General features: G+C 39.5%; 1 protein-coding gene and 1 long non-coding RNA gene across 7 annotated transcripts in view; one reads left to right on the forward strand and one right to left on the reverse strand.

Annotated features, from left to right (window-relative positions):
• The window catches only part of pparab (peroxisome proliferator-activated receptor alpha b), a 63,965-nt gene that overhangs the window by 35,608 nt on the left and 8,852 nt on the right, over positions 1–19,505 (forward strand). For 5 of the 6 annotated variants that reach the window (XR_015525759.1, XR_015525758.1, XR_015525757.1 and 2 more), the window contains 4 exon segments: positions 3,309–3,447; positions 9,404–9,591; positions 15,349–15,558; positions 18,709–18,952. Coding sequence is in view for 3 of the 6 variants with exons in the window: in XM_087310854.1 (XP_087166980.1) it covers positions 3,309–3,447; positions 9,404–9,591; positions 15,349–15,558; positions 18,709–18,952 (781 nt within the window). In the remaining 3 variants the exon portion in view is untranslated. 6 annotated transcript variants of the gene reach the window in all.
• The window catches only part of LOC141380851 (uncharacterized), a 30,941-nt gene that overhangs the window by 3,448 nt on the left and 7,988 nt on the right, over positions 1–19,505 (reverse strand). Inside the window, exons 2-3 of the long non-coding RNA XR_015526079.1 lie at positions 12,286–12,629; positions 12,061–12,216 (exon numbers count right to left, since the gene is read on the reverse strand). This is a non-coding gene — a long non-coding RNA (uncharacterized LOC141380851). The remainder of the gene's footprint in view (positions 1–12,060; positions 12,217–12,285; positions 12,630–19,505) is intronic.

Below are 19,505 nucleotides of genomic sequence, written 5' to 3' on the forward strand. Positions count from 1 at the left end.
ATCTATGAAGTACAGATGCTTTTTTACACAGAATATCTTTGAATATCTTCTTGCACACTTTTTATTGGCTCTGAGCAGAACACTAGTCTTTCAGAGGTCATTGAGGATGTTTTGTGTCTGAAGGAACATCTGCGGACTGATGCGCTAGTCATAATAGTGTTAGAAGGGGCAACACAAAAGGCTGGATGTGTTTTTATTACTGTGTTTAGTTTCCTTTTGTTGGCTCATAGCTATATTAAACCAAAGACCAGAAAGACCCTTGTGTGGTTTTAATGAATTCATTTTGAAGTATTTTTTTTTTATTTGTCTTCAGAGCTTTTGTATTCATTAATAACTGTTTTAGTATTACATTGTATTTTAAAATAAAATAAATATTAAACATAATTTTAAATAATTAGACTAAAAGCTGTTTAATATTACGCATATTGGTTTGTGAAAATGAAATTGTTTTAAAGGGATTTTTGGGGTGTTGTCTTCAGAGATCCGCTGTTTTTTTTAAGGACTATCTTTGATTTAAAAATAAATAAAAAATAGGCAAATATGGTTTAATAATACATATATTGGTATATAAAAAAATATTAATTTGTAAGCATTTTAGAGAGATTTTAAAGAGAAGTTTTAATACTTTTCTTTTAATATTTCAGTGTCAATCCTCTCCAACCATAAAACATATTAAAATGGAAATTTGAAAGAATACTAGATGGGTTATTGATCATGTCTAATGTTTTTTATGGCAATTTTTGTCATTTTTATTTATTTTTATGTTAATAAAATGTGGTAAATTATGCCAGAAGCCAAATATCTTATATATTAAATCTGAAGCCAAATAAAAATAAACATTTATATATAAATATAGACACTAAACAATATAAATCGGAGGAAACCAATTGTGACAATCCATTAAAATTTTTTTTTATTATTATTATTTTTAAGGGAATGCAGAGAGAGGCTGATTTATACTTCTGCGTCAAGCGCACGCGTATGCTACGGCGCAGTCTACGCCATCGGCGTCACTGACGTGCACCTCTCAAAATATGTAACTACATGCCCGATGACACGTAGCGCAAGCTCTGTGATTGGTTGGCTTGGTAGTGCTGACGAGTCAGGGCGGGACCGAGAGCCGCGTGTGCGGCATGAGCACGATGAAGCGATTGTTTACAAGTGTGGAGTCCCGTGAAGGAGCTTCGGATGAAAAGTTTTGTTTTGTGTTTACCTCATAGTTGAAGTTGTTGCATGTCCGCCGGTTCCTGCCTCAAAATGAGCGAGTTTGAGCCACTTATACATTCAGGAAGCGTTCAGAATAAACAAAACACCAGCGAAGAAACTCGACACAGAGGAACATTTACACCTCACTGCCAATTAGCGTTTCAAAAGTGTTAATGCAGACCAACAGTAACAACGCGCAGAAGTATAAATGCACAGCTACGCGCGTTGCATGCGCCGTGGGTTACGCCGTTCACTTGACGCAGAAGTATAAACCAGGCTTTACAGTAACACCTGGCTATTGGTGCCGACAATCCAATAAAGTTTTGAGCCAAATTTACATATATTATTTTGCCAAAATTTTAGAGTGTTAGTAAGTAGTAAATCATTTTAAGTTCATTTATCAAGTCAGTATGAGTTCAGTTAAAAGAACGAATGAAGTCCAAATTAATTACTCGCAATTAATTCAGAACTCGTTCATTTCGAGTTTTGCTTAATATTATCAGTTCATGAGTTTGCATAACTTTTTTTGTTGAGTCAAAGTAACCTTTGTTTAAAAATACAATTTAATCTAACTTATTTCATTTAGTATTTTCACAGTTGGCTTTTACTGTATATTTTATCCACATTGAGCTAGCCATGAAATAGCCGTAATGTGCTGGTGTGGCAATAAATAAACAGACTTGCTCTTCCATGTCTTCAGTCAGTGGTAATCTTCTCATTAAAGCTGGAGGTCTTGCGTTCGTGTCCTGAAATCGCCCTCTGCTCCTCGTTTTTCTCCTTTCGAAATGTTGCAGTGTTTCTGGCTCATTCTCAATGGCTCAACATGAGTGAAGCAAGAGCCATTCGTTTTTACTGCACTGAGTCTCGTCTCCATCCTTCGCCAGATTGAGAAATACTGATATTGAGGAGAGAAACGATGAGCTGAGGGCTTATACGGGTTCAGGAGGGGGTTTATTGCCTTTTAGTTCATTTAAGATCATTTAGGATGTTTTAAGTTGCTGAATATGGGTGGCACGTTGGCTCAATGGTTAGCACTGTCACCTCACAGCGAGAAACACTTTGTTTCGAGTCCCGATTGGGCCAGTTGGCAATTCGGTGTGGAGTTTCCCCCACAGTCCAAACACATGCGCTACAGGGGAATTGGATGATCTAAATTGGCCATAGTGACGTCAGAGTAAATGGGTGTTTCCCAGCAATGGGTTGCAGCTGGAAGGGCATCCATTGTGTAAAACACACGTTGGAATAGTCATGGTTTATTCCTCTGTGGAAGGAAACTTAACGAATGAATGAAGATGCTGAACATGCTTAAAGTTAAGACTGGTTTCGACTAAACCTCATTCCTATTTTGTCTCTCTGTCGCCTCCTCTGGAAGTGAGAAGCAGCGTTTTTACAATCGGAAACCCAGACGAACCCGAGGACGAATGAGGACAAACACAACCTGCCAATATGCTGCCAGGGCTATTTCCAGCAGCGCCTGGTTTAGATTGTGTACATAAATTTCTGCCTCTTTTAATAGTGAGCTTCAAATAGAGCAGTACAGTACAGAACAGTACAGATATTTAAAGCAAGCGTTGACCTTACACTGATCTGTGCTGGTTTGTGGTGTTAAGAGTGACCTCAAACTGAATTTCAATAGAGAATGTTAAAAACACAAATGGTCGTCCGGGATTTGAACCTAAGACCTCTCAGGCCCGTTCCAAGAATCATTTTACCAGTAAAGTGCATACTGGATCATATTAGGATTGTCTTCTAAAGATGTTTGCATCTACTAGCACTATATAATAATTGACAATATAAACAGTAAAAAACACAAATCAGGTCCCATCTGAGATTCGAACCCAGGGCTAATTGCATTCAATGCAAGAATCCTATCCCTAAAAAAAGTGCATAATATTAGGATTCTAGTTTAGCTGGTAAAGATGTCCACATCTAATTGCACTTTATGCTATCAACAATAGAGACAGTAAAAAACACAAACGGGGGCTCGTCCGGGATTTGAACCCAAATCGAGAGTCATCCCCCTAGGAGAGGCCATGATATTGTGTTGAAACCATAGCACCTTAGCAACTGTGTAGTAACACTTCTGTTTTTCACATTTTTAGGGTTTCTTCCGTCGGACCATTCGGCTCAAACTGGAGTACGATAAGTGTGAACGCCGCTGTAAGATCCAAAAGAAGAACCGAAACAAGTGCCAATACTGTCGATTTCAGAAGTGCCTGTCCGTGGGCATGTCCCACAATGGTGAGTGTTCATTCACAGCGCGAAACAGACACAGAAAACAGTCCCAACGGGATCATAGTCAGGGTGGTATAGTTACAGCAGGGTTTTTAGGGTGAATTGATCCACCCTGAAGGACGTCAAAACAAGATGTATGTGGAGGTCAGTCCTTCAATAGTGAGAAATATTTCGCTCTGATCTGTATTTTAAATATTAATGTTAATAATAGATACTGGCGACGCAGTGGTGCAGTAGGTAGTGCTGTCGCCTCACAGCAAGAAGGTCGCTGGTTCAAGCCTCGGCTCAGTTGGTGTTTCTGTGTGGAATTGGCATGTTCTCCCTGCATACGCGTGGATTTCCTCCGGGTGCTCCGGTTTCCCCCACAGTCCAAAGACATGCGGTACAGGTGAATTGGGTAGGCTAAATTGTCTGTAGTATGTATGAGTGTGTGTGGATGTTTCCCAGAGATGGGTTGCGGCTGGAAGGGCATAGAGTAAAACAAGTGCTGGATAAGTTGGTGGTTCATTCCGCTGTGGCGACCCCGGATTGATAAAGGGACTAAGCCGAAAAGAAAATGAATGAATGAATAATAGAGACTATAAATATACATTTATATTTATAGTTATTTATATTTATATCTATAACGGTTCATACTATTGTGAATGCATAATCGCACCAGTTAGTCTATGCGAAAGAAGACAACAAAAAAAATCAACACTCTGAAAGTGGGAGATCTTGAGCACCGATAGACTCCGTAATTGTTCACAAGAATGTTTTCTTATAAAATAAGTGTTTGTTTCTACATATATCCTAAAATTAAAATCAAATTACCTGCTGTGTTTGTAGAGTTTGACCTACAAATAGCTAATCAAAGATACTGTATGTCAGAATACACTAAATATCGCACAAAACACTGAAAAGTTGTATACATTTTTATTAATAAATTAGATGTATTTAAATAAATACATACAATTGATCCATTGAAGTTTGTATTTAACTAACATTACCGAAAAAGCTGACCCCTGATCAGATGATCGCACCCTGATCATAGTTGTTTCTCATATAAGCTAGCTAGTTTGTGATCCAAACAAAAAAAGTTAATATTTTTCCGTTGACCAATCATCGGGATAACGTTAACCGATGTTTGATTTTACATTTTTAAGTTTACAAGAGTGGTTTACAAGTGGTAACTTTAGCACTTTATATTTTTTATAATGCAGAAGTTCTTGTTTTTAGCGACACTGGTGGCCATTTGGTGAACTGCAGCGTATCTGTCATCTTTGTATTTATTTACACGTAACATACAGGAGATGAAACTTGAGTCAATGCCCTGATGTGCTCATAATTTACATTATTTGATTCGAAGTTGGAAATGCATTAACAGATTACAGTAAACATTAAGTCCTTTTCTTTTTCCATGCCAAAAAAAGTAGTAAAATATTTTCGTAAAAATATTTCTACATGTTTCACAAACAATCTATTATACAAGCCTTATTAGACAAGCTATTAGATATTAAAATTACAAATAATGCATGACAACTACATATTAATCCTTAATGTGTACATTTTTTAACTCAAACAATGGAAAACGTTAACAAGAATACATTTATGTATTTTAATAATAGTAAAATATTTAGAACACAATTTATAAATAAGTTTGCATCATTTCTTGATTTTCAACATTGTTAAAACATTTTGAGACAAAATGCAAGACAATTTTAGCGTAATTGCATCTATAAACAGGATGGTTTTTTTTCTTTGTAATTTCTTGTCTATAGCTTTAGGCAAATTGAATTACATTAGTAGTATGAACTGCTACAACACTGTTGTGTTTTGTCAACACATTCTCAGCATTTGCATTGATTAAATCTGAAAACACAAATCAGAGACTGAGAATGCAGTATTTCATTTTATTTATGCATTTAGCAAACACACCTATCCAAAGCAACGTCCATTGACGGGGATTGGGAATTGAACCCATGATACTTACATTTTAATTTACATTTACATTTATTTATGTTACATTTACATTTATTTATGTGTTCATTAAAAAGATATTAAAAAGAGTTGAGACATTGCTTGAACAATAATATGCTGCACAGTTAAAGTCAGAATTTTTCGCCCTCCTGTGATTTATTTATTTATTTTTGCATAATCACATGAACTAAACAATTTGGGTGTCTCTTTGTCTTTGAATTATCTGTGCATTGATTTCCTTCAGTTAGGATAAGGGTTAGGTTTAGTTGTATCTTTTTTAAAAATGTCTGTAATACTTTTAAATAAATGAAACTAATTGAAAATGAGCTGATTTACAATGTGTAATGTTTTATATTTTATTTTGGTTAATGATGGTTTGATTATTTGAAATGCACAGTTGGTTTAGGGTTAAGGTTAGGGCTAGGGTTAGGCCATAGACACTATCATTACACTGAGAGAAAAACAATGGAAGTCTATGTATGTATATGTTAGGGTTCAAGGTGTCCAGCTTGGGGCCAAAAGGCATTTTTTACAAGGCCCAGTAACACATCCAGCTGGCTGAACTGCTCGTCTTGCATAGTTTTTTTTTGCCTGATGAAGGCATGTGCTGAAATCGTGCTATGCTCGAAGTTCGTAATCTGAACCAGCGACACTTGAAAACACTGCGAGACGTGACCACACTAACCCCATTACTCACAGAAATGTAGGTTAGCTGCTAAACTTAGCCGCTTTATGGTCCTTTTAATGGAAAAATCGGAATAATTTGTGTTTGGGGAGAGAGAGACTTGTGTTTTTAAAGAAACAGAGATTAGATGTTCCACTTTTGTTCATTATTTAAGCAGTTTATCTTTGAGCATGACATACACCGTAAGCTGATATATATACACCAATGCAATTGGATGCTCACTTTACGTATAGGCATCTGCTTCACACTTGCTCATCCCACTGAAAGTTAAAACCACCTCTCCTGTCTTCATGTTCAACAGCTTATTAAATTAATTGAAATGAAATGGATTGTAATTCTGACAGGTTTCTGAATGGAGGGCTTCAATTAAAGCGGAGGTTATCTAATAAGCGTGATTAGTTGTTTAACTGCAATTAAACATGGGTGCTACAAAGAGATTAGTATTGGCATGCGTGCACTGGAGGTTTACAGGCCAGGACTGTAAGCTTATTAACTGATAGGGATTGTGGCGTCTGCGTTAGGATTGCATTTCAGCGTCTAAAGATGTCAGCACCTACTTACAGCGGAGTCAGTAAAACATAAAGGGGGCTCGTCCGGGATTTGATCCAAAGACTTTATGCATTAAATGCATGAATCAAATCCCCAGAAAAGGTGTTTATGTTAATATTGCATTTTGGCTGATACATATACACTATAGGACAATATAGACAGTAACTAAAAACAAACAAAGGGCTTATCCTGGATTTAAACAAAGGGCCTCTGAAGATCTAGGTGCACTAAATGCTAATGACAACAAAGACTGTAAAAAACACAAATGGGGGCTCGTCCGGGATTTGAACCCAGGACTATTTGCATCCAGGGCAATAATCCTATTCCTAGAGACGTGCATAATATTAGGATTGTATTTCAACATCTACAAATGCCCAAAAAACATAAAAAAATAAATAAATAAATAAATAAAAATAAAAATGCGGGCTTATCTAGGATTTGAACTAAGGGCCTAGTGTATCTAATGCAATAATTTTACCCCTAAAAAAGTGCATACTGTCTAAAGTCAGGATTGCATTTTGACTACTGAAGATTTCTGCATCTAGGTGCACTATATGCTATTAAAAAAAAACAACACACAAATGGAGGCTCGTCCGGGATTTGAACCCAGGACCTTTTGCATCCAGGGCAATAATCCTATTCCTAGAGACGTGCATAATATTAGGATTGTATTTCAACTTCTACAAATGTCCACATCTGAGAACACTATATGCTCTCAAAAAAAGATACAGTAAAAAACACAAATAGGGGCTCATCCGGGATTTAAACAAAGGACTTCACGCATTAAAAGCATGAATCAAATCCCTAAAAAAAGTGTTTTCTATTAATATTGCAGTTTGGCTGATAAAGATGTGTGCATCTAAGTGCACTGTATGCTATTGACAATATAGACAGTGACAAAAAAACAAATGAGGGCTTTTCTAGGATTTGAACTAACGGCCTCGCGTATCTAATGCAAGAATTTTAACCCCAAAAAAGTGCATACTGGCTAAAATTAGGATTGCATTTTGACTACTGAAGATTTCTGCATCTAGGTGCACTATATGCTATTAACAATAATAAAAAAAAACACAAATGGGGGCTCGTCCGGGATTTGAACCCAGAGCCTCTCACATCCAGTGCGATAATCCTATTCCTAGAGAAGTACATAATATTATGGTTGTATTTTAACATCTAAAAAATGTCCACATCTGAGAGAACTACATGCTCCCAACAAAAGAGCCATAAAAAACACAAATAGGGGCTCGTCCAGGATGTAAACCAAGAACTTCATGCATTAAAAGCATGAATCATGTCCCTAGAAAAAGTGTTTAATAATAATATTGCATTTTGACTAATAAAAATTGTGTGCATCTAAGTGCACTATATGCTACTGACAATATAGACAGTGACAAAAAACAACTGAGGGCTCGTCCAGGATTTGAACAAAGGGCCTCTCACATCCAAATGCAAGAATAAAACCCCTTAAAAACTTCACACTGGATAAAATTACAATGGTATTTTGACTTCTGAAGACGTCTGCATCTAGGTGCACTACATGCAATTGACAATAAAGACATAAAAATAAAATAAAAAACATAAATGGGGGCTCGTCCGGGATTCGAACCCATGACCTTTTGCACCCAATGCAAGAATCACATGCCTAGAAAAGTGCATACTGTATAATATTAGGATTGCATTTTTGCTTCTAAAAGCACTATATACTACTGACAAGATGGTAAAAATATGGTTTTAGACGATAAAAATCACAAATAGCGGTCGTCTGGTATTTAAACCCAGGACTTATCACATTCAGTGCAAGAATCCTATCCCTAGTACAAAATATTAGGTTGTAATTTAGCTTATAAAGATGTCCACATCTAAGTGCACTATATGCTCTTGACAATAGAGACAGTAAAAAACACAAACGGGGGCTCGTCCGGGATTTGAACCCAGAACCTCTCAGACCCAATTGCCAATATCTCTAGAAGTGCATACTGGACAATATTAGGATTGCATTTTGACTTCAAAAGATGTCCACATCTAAGTGCACTATATGCTCTTGGCAATAGAGACAGTAAAAAACACAAATGGGGACTCGTCCGGGATTTGAACTCAAGACCTTTCACACCCAAATCGAGAGTCATGCCTATAGGGAAGGCCATAAAATTATGTTGAAACCCTAGCACCTTAGCAACTGTGTAGTAACACATCAGTGTCATGAAATTAAGTCTTGCATGGGCAAATGATAGTAATTTCTGTAATGTTAAAAAAAACACAACGCCGCCTGTCTATTGACAACACGAAACTGCAATTGAACACGGTCCAGAGTGAAACTTGTGTTACCCAATTCCTCTGGGCAAGTTTCTGAGGCACCAGACATCCTGATCTGACAAAATGTGTAAATAGTGGCCTTGGATTTCAGCAAATATTAATCATCTGTGATCAGCAGCGCATGTGGTGGTTTTGCAAGAGAATCCGCAGAGTAAAGGTTTACAGACGCAACTTCAGTCAGCTTTTGTGTTATCCGCACTTGCATCAAAAGAACAATAGGGATATTGAACAAAAATAACATTATTGCCAAGTAAGTCGCACAGCATTCAGCCAAAACACTGTTTATGTCGTTCAGACTCTTGGAATCCTGTCAGGATGTTACTAATGTCAGATTATATCCACATATTAATGCAAACACTTGTAAGGCAAGTCAGAAATCAGCCTTTTCGTGCATGGGATGATGTTTGTCTGGAAATTGTCTAAAAGTTATGACTTTTATTTCCACACCTCAAACAGCCATCCGTTTTGGGCGAATGCCACAGTCGGAGAAGCTAAGGTTGAAGGCAGAGATCCTGACAGGAGAACGAGATGTCAAAGATGATCAGAAAACCCTGGCCAAGCAGATCTATGAGGCCTACGTCAAGAACTTCAACATGAACAAATCCAAAGCACGAACCATCCTGACGGGAAAGACAAGCACGCCGGTAAGATGCCTCTGCCTATTAAGTACTCCTTGTCATTGAATAGTAAGCACTTAACCACCTCCAGCATACCCTAGCATTAATAATAATAATTCCTTACATTTATTTAGCGCTTTTCTGGGCACTCAAAGCGCTTCCCACAATGGGGGGGGGGGGGGGACTCATCCACCACCAGTGTGCAGCATCCACCTGGATGATGTGACGGCAGCCATTTTGCGCCAGACCGCACACCAGCTGATTGGTGGAGAGGAGACAGAGTGATGAAGCCAATTATGATATGGGGAGGGTTAGGAGGCCATGATGGACCGAGGCCAATGGGCAAATTTGGCCAGGATGCCGGGGTGAAACCCCCACTCTTTTTCAAAAGAGGGATTTTTAACGACCACAAAAAGTCAGGACCTCGGTTCAACATCTCATCCGAAAGACAGCGTCACTATACTGGGGCATTAGGACCCACACAGACCGCAGGTTGGGCGCCCCCTGCTGGCCTCACTAACACCACTTCCGGCAGCAACATAGCTTTCCCATGTGGTCTCCCATCCAGGAACTGACCGGGCGCAGCCCTGCTTAGCTTCAGTGGGCGACCATGTGAGAGTTGCAGAGAGCTAGCTGCCAGCAACCCCCGAAAACACTTTAGCAATTGCCTGGTGTTATGTATTTGTGTTTTTTGTGCTCTGTTTCTCTGTGTTTTTTTTTCCCTCTCTCTCTATCGCTCTGTTCTCCCATATCTGCTCTCATGTATTCTCAGGTTCCGTTCATTGGTCCATTCCGCTGTCAGTCATTCCTCCCCGGTTACGTCACTCTTACGTCACATCCAATGAGCAAAAACCTCCCGTGTTAAAAGCGCGCGCCAGACCACTCGTTTTTTCGTGCTTGCATTTTTCTCTTTCGCTGTTTTGTCGCTTGTTTGTATTTACCGCGTGCGTTTAGAAATAACCCTGTCTAACTGTGTATTTTGTTGTTGCTTGTTCTGTGTGCACGTTATCCGTCCGTTATTCGTACATTGTTCTTAGTTTATCGTTGTTTACGAGGCTTGGACGAATCGGACAGGTAAGAAGGTCACGTGACATACATTTCGCAACACATAGGACTACTCTGCTGTCTAGTACACTAGGTTAGGGGCGAGCGCCACTCCTTGTACTTTTTGGATAGATAGATAGAGTAGATAGTTAGGACTCGGAAGATCTTCGTGTGTTAATTATACTGTTTTTCACATAGTTAGTTAGCTAGATGCTTCTGGGAAGTTAGATTTAGTTTGGGTTTTTGTTCTTTTCATTTCTTTAGCGCCGCCCGCGTCCCTTCTGCCAGCTCTCTTGTTTTTTCCGTCTTTATTTGTCTCAGTGTTGTACATATTGTAAATAGTATATTTTTGCCTTACTTACTTTTTCTTTATTTTTGATTAATTCGTTGTTGTTGTTCACTTTGGGATAGTAAATAAAAACACACATATTTTGGCATTACTTTGGTTGTCTTTCCACTCATTCACTGTTTATATAAATATATTTTAATTAAATAAATGTCAAACCCCACAACCCTAGACTAACATCAGGGGTTTGTAACACCTGGAGACAACCTAACACCTAGTAGCTTGTGGCATTACTAGTTATTTTAGTTCGCGCCAATCAGTCTATGCAGGGAAATATCCATTCAGCAGTCTGAAACTGCAGATGTGGACCAACGATAGACATCGTAAGTGTACAAAAGACTGTTTTCTCATTAAATAGGAGTTTATAAATAGTTTGTTTCTACATACAGCCTTAAAGTCAAATTAGATGGATAGTGTGTATAATCTGACCTACAGTAACTTCTAAAATAGCTAGTCAGAGGATACTGTAGGGCAGAGTAGACTAAGCATCCCTCAAAACACTGAAATCTTAACTATGGTTTTGATAATAAAGTGGACGTATTTTAACTATATACATAAATGTGATTCACTGAAGCATGTATTACACAAACAAAACCGAATAAAGTTGACCCTGCAATGCCCGTCAATAAAGCTGAAGTCTTTTACTGTAGACACTTGATAGCAACCCAGGCTCATTCTGAAAACGTAGCCCTGAGGATGTTTCTGGAGACTGCAAAATATGTAGGTTTTTTGTTTTTGCGAATCCACGAGAGGCCACTGTGTGCGTTTTTTCGCATTTCAAATTTCTCTTGCGAGTGCCGTTTGCGCCCACTGTTCTCGCATAAACCCACCAGAGGCTGCTGTCGACCGACTGTATGTCTGAGTGACTGAATGACCAATTGGGCCACCAGCCAATCAACTGACCCACCTTTCTCCTTCCCTAAACCCAACCAATTTTACCGATTGACTCGCCCACCCGCTTACTTCCCTAAACCCAACCGGCGATTTACAAAAGCCGTCCAGAAAAAAAAAAAGCCCTCGTCTGATTTTTACCCCGTTTTCGGATTTCCCAACATTCTCACCCTGTTATTCACATTTTTATTTTTTGGATTCTGGTTTTGTCTTACCTGATTTCTGGAACTGCTCTTCCCCGGACTCAAACCCGGTCGTTGTCATCGTGGTCGACTCCTCTCTGCGTCTCAAGTCCGCTGACGTACACGACGAGCTTACGGGACAAACTGGTTGCAGCGGGAAAACCCTCCACACGGAGGTAAAGCAGTCAGCTGGTGAGCGGCAAAAGAAACAGCGTCAAACAGCGTTCGCTTCAAAAAATGAAATGCAGCCATACGTACCTCCGACTACATAATTCACGGTCTTCAGAAACATCCACAGGCCTACGTTTTCAGAATGAGCCTGGGTTGATTGATAGCACACAGAGGTCATGGGATGGGGGTTTCGGGTTGTTTGGGTGTCATCAGTAAGGCTGTGTTTCTCCTCATGCATCTGTGATTGTGGGACAAACTCCAGCTGCTGGGGGGGATTTCAGGAGAGACTTTCATCTGATGAAGAGTGTTTGTTCTCTCATGGCCTGGTCGAGGCTCATGCGGTGTCAATCTGACCTCTCTGATGGAGCCGACCTGAGTTTTGTGTTTGTTTGGAACTGAGCCTTTCAGGTTGTGTGTTATGTAATGTCTCTCTGTGTATAATAATAGAGGAAATATGTATAAAACACACAAGATGGTGGAATATGAAACAATAAAATTACGTTTATAATATAAATATTATGCGGCACGGTATCTCAGTGGTTAGCACTGTCGCATCATTACAAGAAGGTGGCTGGTTCAAGTCCCAGCTGGGCCACTTGGTATTTCTGTGTGGAGTTTGCTAGTTTTCCCAGTGTTGGCGTGGGTTTTCTCTGGGTGCTCCGGTTTCCCCCACAGTCCAATAGTGATCTTTGAGTCTCGTTCATCAAGATGAACGAATCTTTTTTTCAAGTCATTTCGCTCATTTGGTTCAATTTGTAAAAATATTATTGAAATGTTACGAATTGCTTCCAAACACATCTACAACCAGCCCAAAAGGTTGATCACACGACAAATAAGTCATAAGTAGAATATAAGGAGAAAATAATAATTCAATGTTTACCTGGGGCCTCATGTATCAACGCTGCGTACGCACAAAAACTTTGCGTACGCCAGGTTTCACGCTCAGAATCGCTCACGTTTGGATTTACTAACAATGAACTGAACGTGGGAATGTGCGCAGGTTCACGGCAGCTTTTTGGCAGGCGTACGCACATTTTTTGTGCGTGTCTGTTTTATTTCCATTGGCGACTCCTAGAGGCAGTTGTGTTAAATTCTTCTCTACAAAGTGTCTGAGCCTTGCAATGGCAGCTGTATGAGACGGGTTTATCTAGTAGGTATGTAAGATTTCCATACCATACAGTTGACCAGCTAAACATTAAAGCACAATTTGCAGCGGTCGCCTGTTTTCCCAATGTAATCTGAGCGATCTACTGCACGCACATTGCTATAAAGACACTATCTGTAGATGAATTTGCATGCGTGAATCAGAAACATTTCCATTCAATAAATGTGCAAATAAAATATGATGCACAAACTTATTAATGATTCCTACTAGTCTTTCTCGTGATAAATAGTAGGCAAAATATGATATGTAGCGGGGGGAAAAAAAGAAGATAGAGTTCATCAGACGCTGGATTTGAGCCGAGTTCATGCTTGAACGTGTCAAAACATGACCACATGCGTCTTACGAGCTGCGCCACTGAGACTGTTCAGAGTGCTGCAACAGTTTACAGATATAAACCACACTATTTTTTTTTAAATGCACTCAGTGCGATGTTCAGACCCAACTGTGTCAACCGCATCAGCTTAACTCTCCCACTCTATTTTTTTTCTTTTGTTGTTAATTCCGAAAAACAAACTTGCAAATAACACCGCTTTTCTCCGATCTACCTCCGAAAGCAGCACCTCCAATTCACATTCTGTTCAAAGTTTCTCTTTTTGCTTGCTTTTGCCATTGCTTTTTCGTTGGGTTTTGCCATTAGCATAGTCATTAGCATATTCATACGGGGGAGGAGGCAGGGAGGGGTTTTGTGGGGTTTTGTGCTCGTGCATGTTGCGCTCAGTTTCACGTTCATTCGGATGTACAAAAGAATATGCGTGAGAGTCGGCGTACGCAGTGTTTCATACATCTGAATTTTTTTCTGCGTACGTACATTTACAGCTTTGTGCGTACGCAATGTTTTAGTAAGATTTCCACGCAAGTCTTCGTCGTGAGGCCCCTGCTCTTTTGTCTATGAAGGCATTTTTGTCTCTTTGCTCAGCTCATCTCTTCATGTCTTCAAATGTCAGCGGTTTATTCACGTTACACTGACAGTCACATATAATCTTAATCAATGCACAGTCTAAGCCGATAGGAGCCATGATCATTCGTTGTTTACGTGACAGAATGACTCAAACCCGAGGACTCGAGAGATGAACGGTTCAATTCTTTTTCCGGCTCTAAACGCATATGATTGGTCCGTGATGAACGAATGACTCAGACCCGATAGAGGACTCGAGAGATGAACGGATCAAAACTTTTTACGGCTCTAAACGCATATGATTGGCCCGTGATGAACGAATGACTCAGACCCGATAGAGGACTCGAGAGATGAACGGATCAAAACTTTTTACGGCTCTAAACGTGTATGATTGGCTCGTGATGAACGAGTGACTCAGACCCGATAGAGGACTCGAGAGGTGAGCGGATCAATTCTTTTTTTGGCTTTGAACGCATATGATTGGCTTCTGCCAATGTGATGAAGACTTGAAACTGACGATACTACCTGCACAAATGTGCACACGCACGGATGAACGAATCACTCCCTGAGAGGACTCGTAGTTCCCGAGTCATATTGAAGATTCGTTCAAAAAGAACGAATCGTTCATAAACGACCCATCACTACAGTCCAAACACACGTGTATTGGGGATTTGATGAAATAAACTGTCTGGGTGTAAAATGAGTGTTTTCAAGTAATGGAAGGAAAACCCGGAGTAAACCCACGCAAACACGGCGAGAACATGCACACTCCATACAGAAATGCCAACTGTCCCAGGCGAGGCTCGAACCAGCGACTTTCTTGCTGTGAGGCAAAATCACTACCCATTTCGTCACTGCGTTGCCCTGAGTAGCTGTATATAGTAATATATAAGATATATGACAAAGCAAATGAAGCATGAGCACACAATGCTTTGCATCTCATAAACACAACCAAGCCCTAAAATACACTTTGGACCACTCCTTTAATATTATTTATGAAAAACCTTTTTATCACATATATGCTTGTATAATTCTTATTATTTTGTGTGTTTTTGCAGCTAAAGGCAAACATTTGTCTGTTGTTTTTCAGCCCTTTGTGATCCATGACATGGAGACTCTTCAGCTGGCAGAACAGACGTTTGTGGCCAAGATGATGGGCTCTTGCGGAGGTCTGCTGAACAAAGACCCTGAGGTGCGCATATTCCACTGCTGCCAGTGCACTTCAGTCGAGACCGTCACCGAACTGACCGAATTCGCCAAATCTGTGCCCGGATTCTCAAACCTCGACTTAAACGATCAGGTTAGTAGGACTGGGGATCGATTCAGAAGTCCCGATTTGATACTGATTCACAAGCTCTTGATTCGATTTGATAAATGCCGTGTACATTTTTGACAATCTCAAATGCGTTATTTTTTTTGCTCATACATGTATTCGTTAAACTTGAACCCCGATGTACTCCACTCTGCCTCCCAAATCTAGTGTCATTCATGGTGAATCACTGAGCAAATCAGAAAAAATATTACGATACGTTATTGTAAAAATCTAATACTGGATATTTTTAGGGTTGTCAATATTAGCGCGTTAACGCACGTGATTAATTTGAAATATTTAATGTGTAAAAAAAAAATAACGCAAATAACGCAGTTGCAGTTTTTTTTTCATTTCCTGTTGTGGCTGACGTGTGTTCAGGGATGGCGCATGCATACTTGGGCAGCAGAATAGTGAGAGAACCCCCCGGTCCTTTCATTTGCTACACCCACCCCCTCCCTCACTTTCATCTGCGATCCGGTCACTTTCGAGTTCAGGACAGCGTGATTGCGTTTGCCTAGATGGCCAGTTCAGCTTGCTCCAGCCCTGCGTGGGTTTAAGTGCAAAGAAATTTTTAGAAGGAAAGTTTCAGTATTAAACAATTAATGTGGCATCACCAGGCTGTCCTGCGTTTCCTCCAGAGTTTCGGGTGTTTCATTTTTAATCATTAGACTTTAACTGCAGTTCAGCAGTTCACTCTTATTCAGCCGTTTTTCATTCAGGGTGTTTTAATGGAATTTGATACCGCATGGCGAACAAAGAAAAACCTCCGCATTTCGGGACTCGCGTGATCCTTTAAGGTAATCAAAAATCGCTGTTTACATTGTTGACTCTTAATCAGAGTATAATCTTAATCATAAAAGCGGAGTGTTGCTGTCCATATAAATGTACTCAGTGAAAGTGGCAGATGAAGTCACAAGCTGTCAAAGACAGCCCTATTCTCTGCCTTCATGCTGCTTTCATGAGCCCTCACATTTCATAAGTTTGACGTGTTTCCCGCCTACACGCAACGTTTGTAAAGCGTCTGCTTCTTGTTGCTGTGTCAGAATCTTTGCTTGTATAATACACCTATACTTTAGAATGCTTAGTTTAAGCAAATTTGATGAACGCGATCGTGGGTGTTGATGAATCTGAAGAGATCCCTCGGATCAGGTGCGCTGTGCTGTGCGCGTTGTGTGTGTGTGTGTGCGTGTGTTTGTAGTCCACTTAGAATCCAACATGGAAATCATTTTTGTATGTTATTGGTATTGATTGTTTTAAAATTCCAACTAACATGCCTGTGTTTTTATTTCTGTAATAAATACAGCGTTTCATGATTAATCATGATTAATTGCAATTGTGATTAATTACGTTAATTTTTTTTATCATTTGACAGCCCTAGATACTTTATTTTTCCACGATAAATATTGTGATTTTATTACAGTTTCACATAATAGTTGGAATATTTGACAGAGTTCTGGGCAGTCTAATAGTTGTCAGGTACAGAAATTTAAAAATCTCAATGCAAAACATATTCTTCCTATTTTGCTTTGTCTCGTTTCTAGTCCAAATATCTAAAAATTCTTAGATCAAATAAAAATATTGATTTGTTTTCAACTTCAAAAGAAACGAGGCAAAATTAAGATGGGTATCTGCCTGTGGGCTAATTGAAATAATCTAGTTTGTGCTTTGAAATGTAAATATTTGGACTAGAAACAAGACAAAAAGTATGCAGTAATGCAGTAATTAAATACTGTAGCTCCTGGTGAACTGTAATTCAGACCCAACATTGAGTATCTTGTGAAGTGGCTATTGCATATGCACACATTGTGATATCAATGCTAAAACCATATACAGTTGAAAGCAGAAGTTTACATACACTGTATAAAAAGGCACATAATTATCTTAAAAAGTCAGATGCTGATGTGACTAAACTTTTTCTCTTTTAGGTTAGTTAGGATTATCAGATGTGTTTCTGTTCTGCTTAATAGAATAATAATGAGAGAGATTGTTTGAGAAATTGTTATAGCTTTTCTTGAAAGTCAAAAGTTTACATACAATCAGATTATTCTGCTTCTGAAAAGCTCAGATGATGATGTCAAGCTTTTGGAAGTTTCTCAACATTTGAGTTAATTGGAGGTACAACTGTAGAATAGGATTGAAGGAAAAGCTCAAACACACTGCTTCCTTGTGTGACAACATGGGAAAATCAACAAGCCAGAATCAACAACAAAGCCAGATTACACTTAGCTAAACTACACTGGGAAAAGACTGATGTTTGGAGACATGTGCTGTGCTCTGATGGAGCTAAGATTGAACTGTTTGGCCATAATGACCATTTGGAGGACAAAGGGGAAAGTTTACAAGCCCAGGAATACCATCCCAACTGTGAAGTATGGGGGCGGCAGCATCATGTAGTGGGGCTGTTTTGCTGCAGGAGGGACTGGTCCACTTCACAGCATACATGGCATCATGAAGAAAGAACATTATGGAGAAATACAGAAGCAACATCTCAAGACATCAGCCAGGAAATTACAACTTGGCCACAAATGGGTCTTTCAAGCAGACCATGACCCTAAGCATACGGCCAAATTAGTTCAAATGTGCTTTAAGGACAACAGAGTGAATGTTTTGGAGTGGCCATCACAAAGCCCTGTACTCAATCCTATAGAAAATGTGTGGTTGAGTTGAAAAAGCTTGTGCGAGCAAGACAGCCTACAAATCTCACTCAGTTACACCAATTCTGTCAGGAGGAATGGGCCAAAATTCCTGCAAACTATTGTGAGAAGCTTGTGGAAGGAGACCCAAAACATTTGAGCAAAGTTATACAGTTTAAAAGCAAAGCTTAAAAAATACCAAGGAAATGTGTGTAAACTTTTGACTGTCTAGAATTAATAAAAATTCCCCAAAAAAATTTCTCATTATTCTGGCATTTAGCAAATGTAAATTATTTAGGTAATCATAACCTAAAATAGTAAACGTTTAGTATAATTTACCATCAGACATTTAAAAAAATGGTTATGTTTCTCTTTTAGAGTGTGTGTAAACTTCTGGTTTCAACTGTATTGTGCAGCCCTAGTAAGCAGTCAGCGGTACTGACCCATTGCATTGGTTTTTCCCTATCAGCCTGTGTTGGTATTGAATGCAGTGTGTGTCTAACAGGTAACGTTACTGAAGTACGGTGTCCATGAGGCTCTGTTCGCCATGCTGGCCTCCTGCATGAACAAAGACGGTCTTCTGGTGGCGTACGGCAGTGGCTTCATCACCAGAGAGTTTCTGAAGAGTTTGCGGCGGCCCTTCAGCGACATGATGGAGCCCAAGTTTCAGTTCGCCATGAAGTTCAACTCTCTAGAGCTGGACGATAGTGACCTCGCACTGTTTGTCGCTGCCATCATCTGCTGTGGAGGTATGCCGGCTCTTTTAAATTTAATTTAAATGTCATTTTAAATTGATACATACACTCACCGGCCACTTTATTAGGCACACCTTACTAGTATCATGGACCCCCTTTTGCCTTCAGATCTGCTTTAATCCTTCATCGCGTAGATCCGAATGTGTCAGCAGAAATGGAGGCTCATCAGTAGAAGGCAACGTTTCTCCAATCTTCTATTGTCCAGTTTTGGTGAGTCTGTGTGAATTGTAGCCTCAGTTTCCTGTTCTCAGCTGACAGGAGCGGCACCCGGTGTGCTCTTCTGCTGCTGTAGCCCATCCGCCTCAAGGTTGGACGTGTTGTGTGTTCAGAGATGCTCTTCAAAGTCTCTTAAATCCACTTTCTTTCCCATTCTGATGCTCGCTTTGCACTGCAGCAAATCGTCTTGACCATGTCTACATGTCTAAATGCATTGAGTTGCTGCCATGTGATTGGCTGATTAAAAATTTGCATTAATGAGCAGTTGGACAGGTGTACCTAATAAAGTGGCCGGTGAGCGTATATAAAGGTTAAAAGATCGATTGATTTA

The sequence above is a fragment of the Danio rerio genome, chromosome 25, assembly GCF_052040795.2.
Source record: "Danio rerio strain M-AB ecotype USA chromosome 25, GRCz13ab, whole genome shotgun sequence".
Lineage (NCBI taxonomy): Eukaryota > Metazoa > Chordata > Actinopteri > Cypriniformes > Danionidae > Danio > Danio rerio.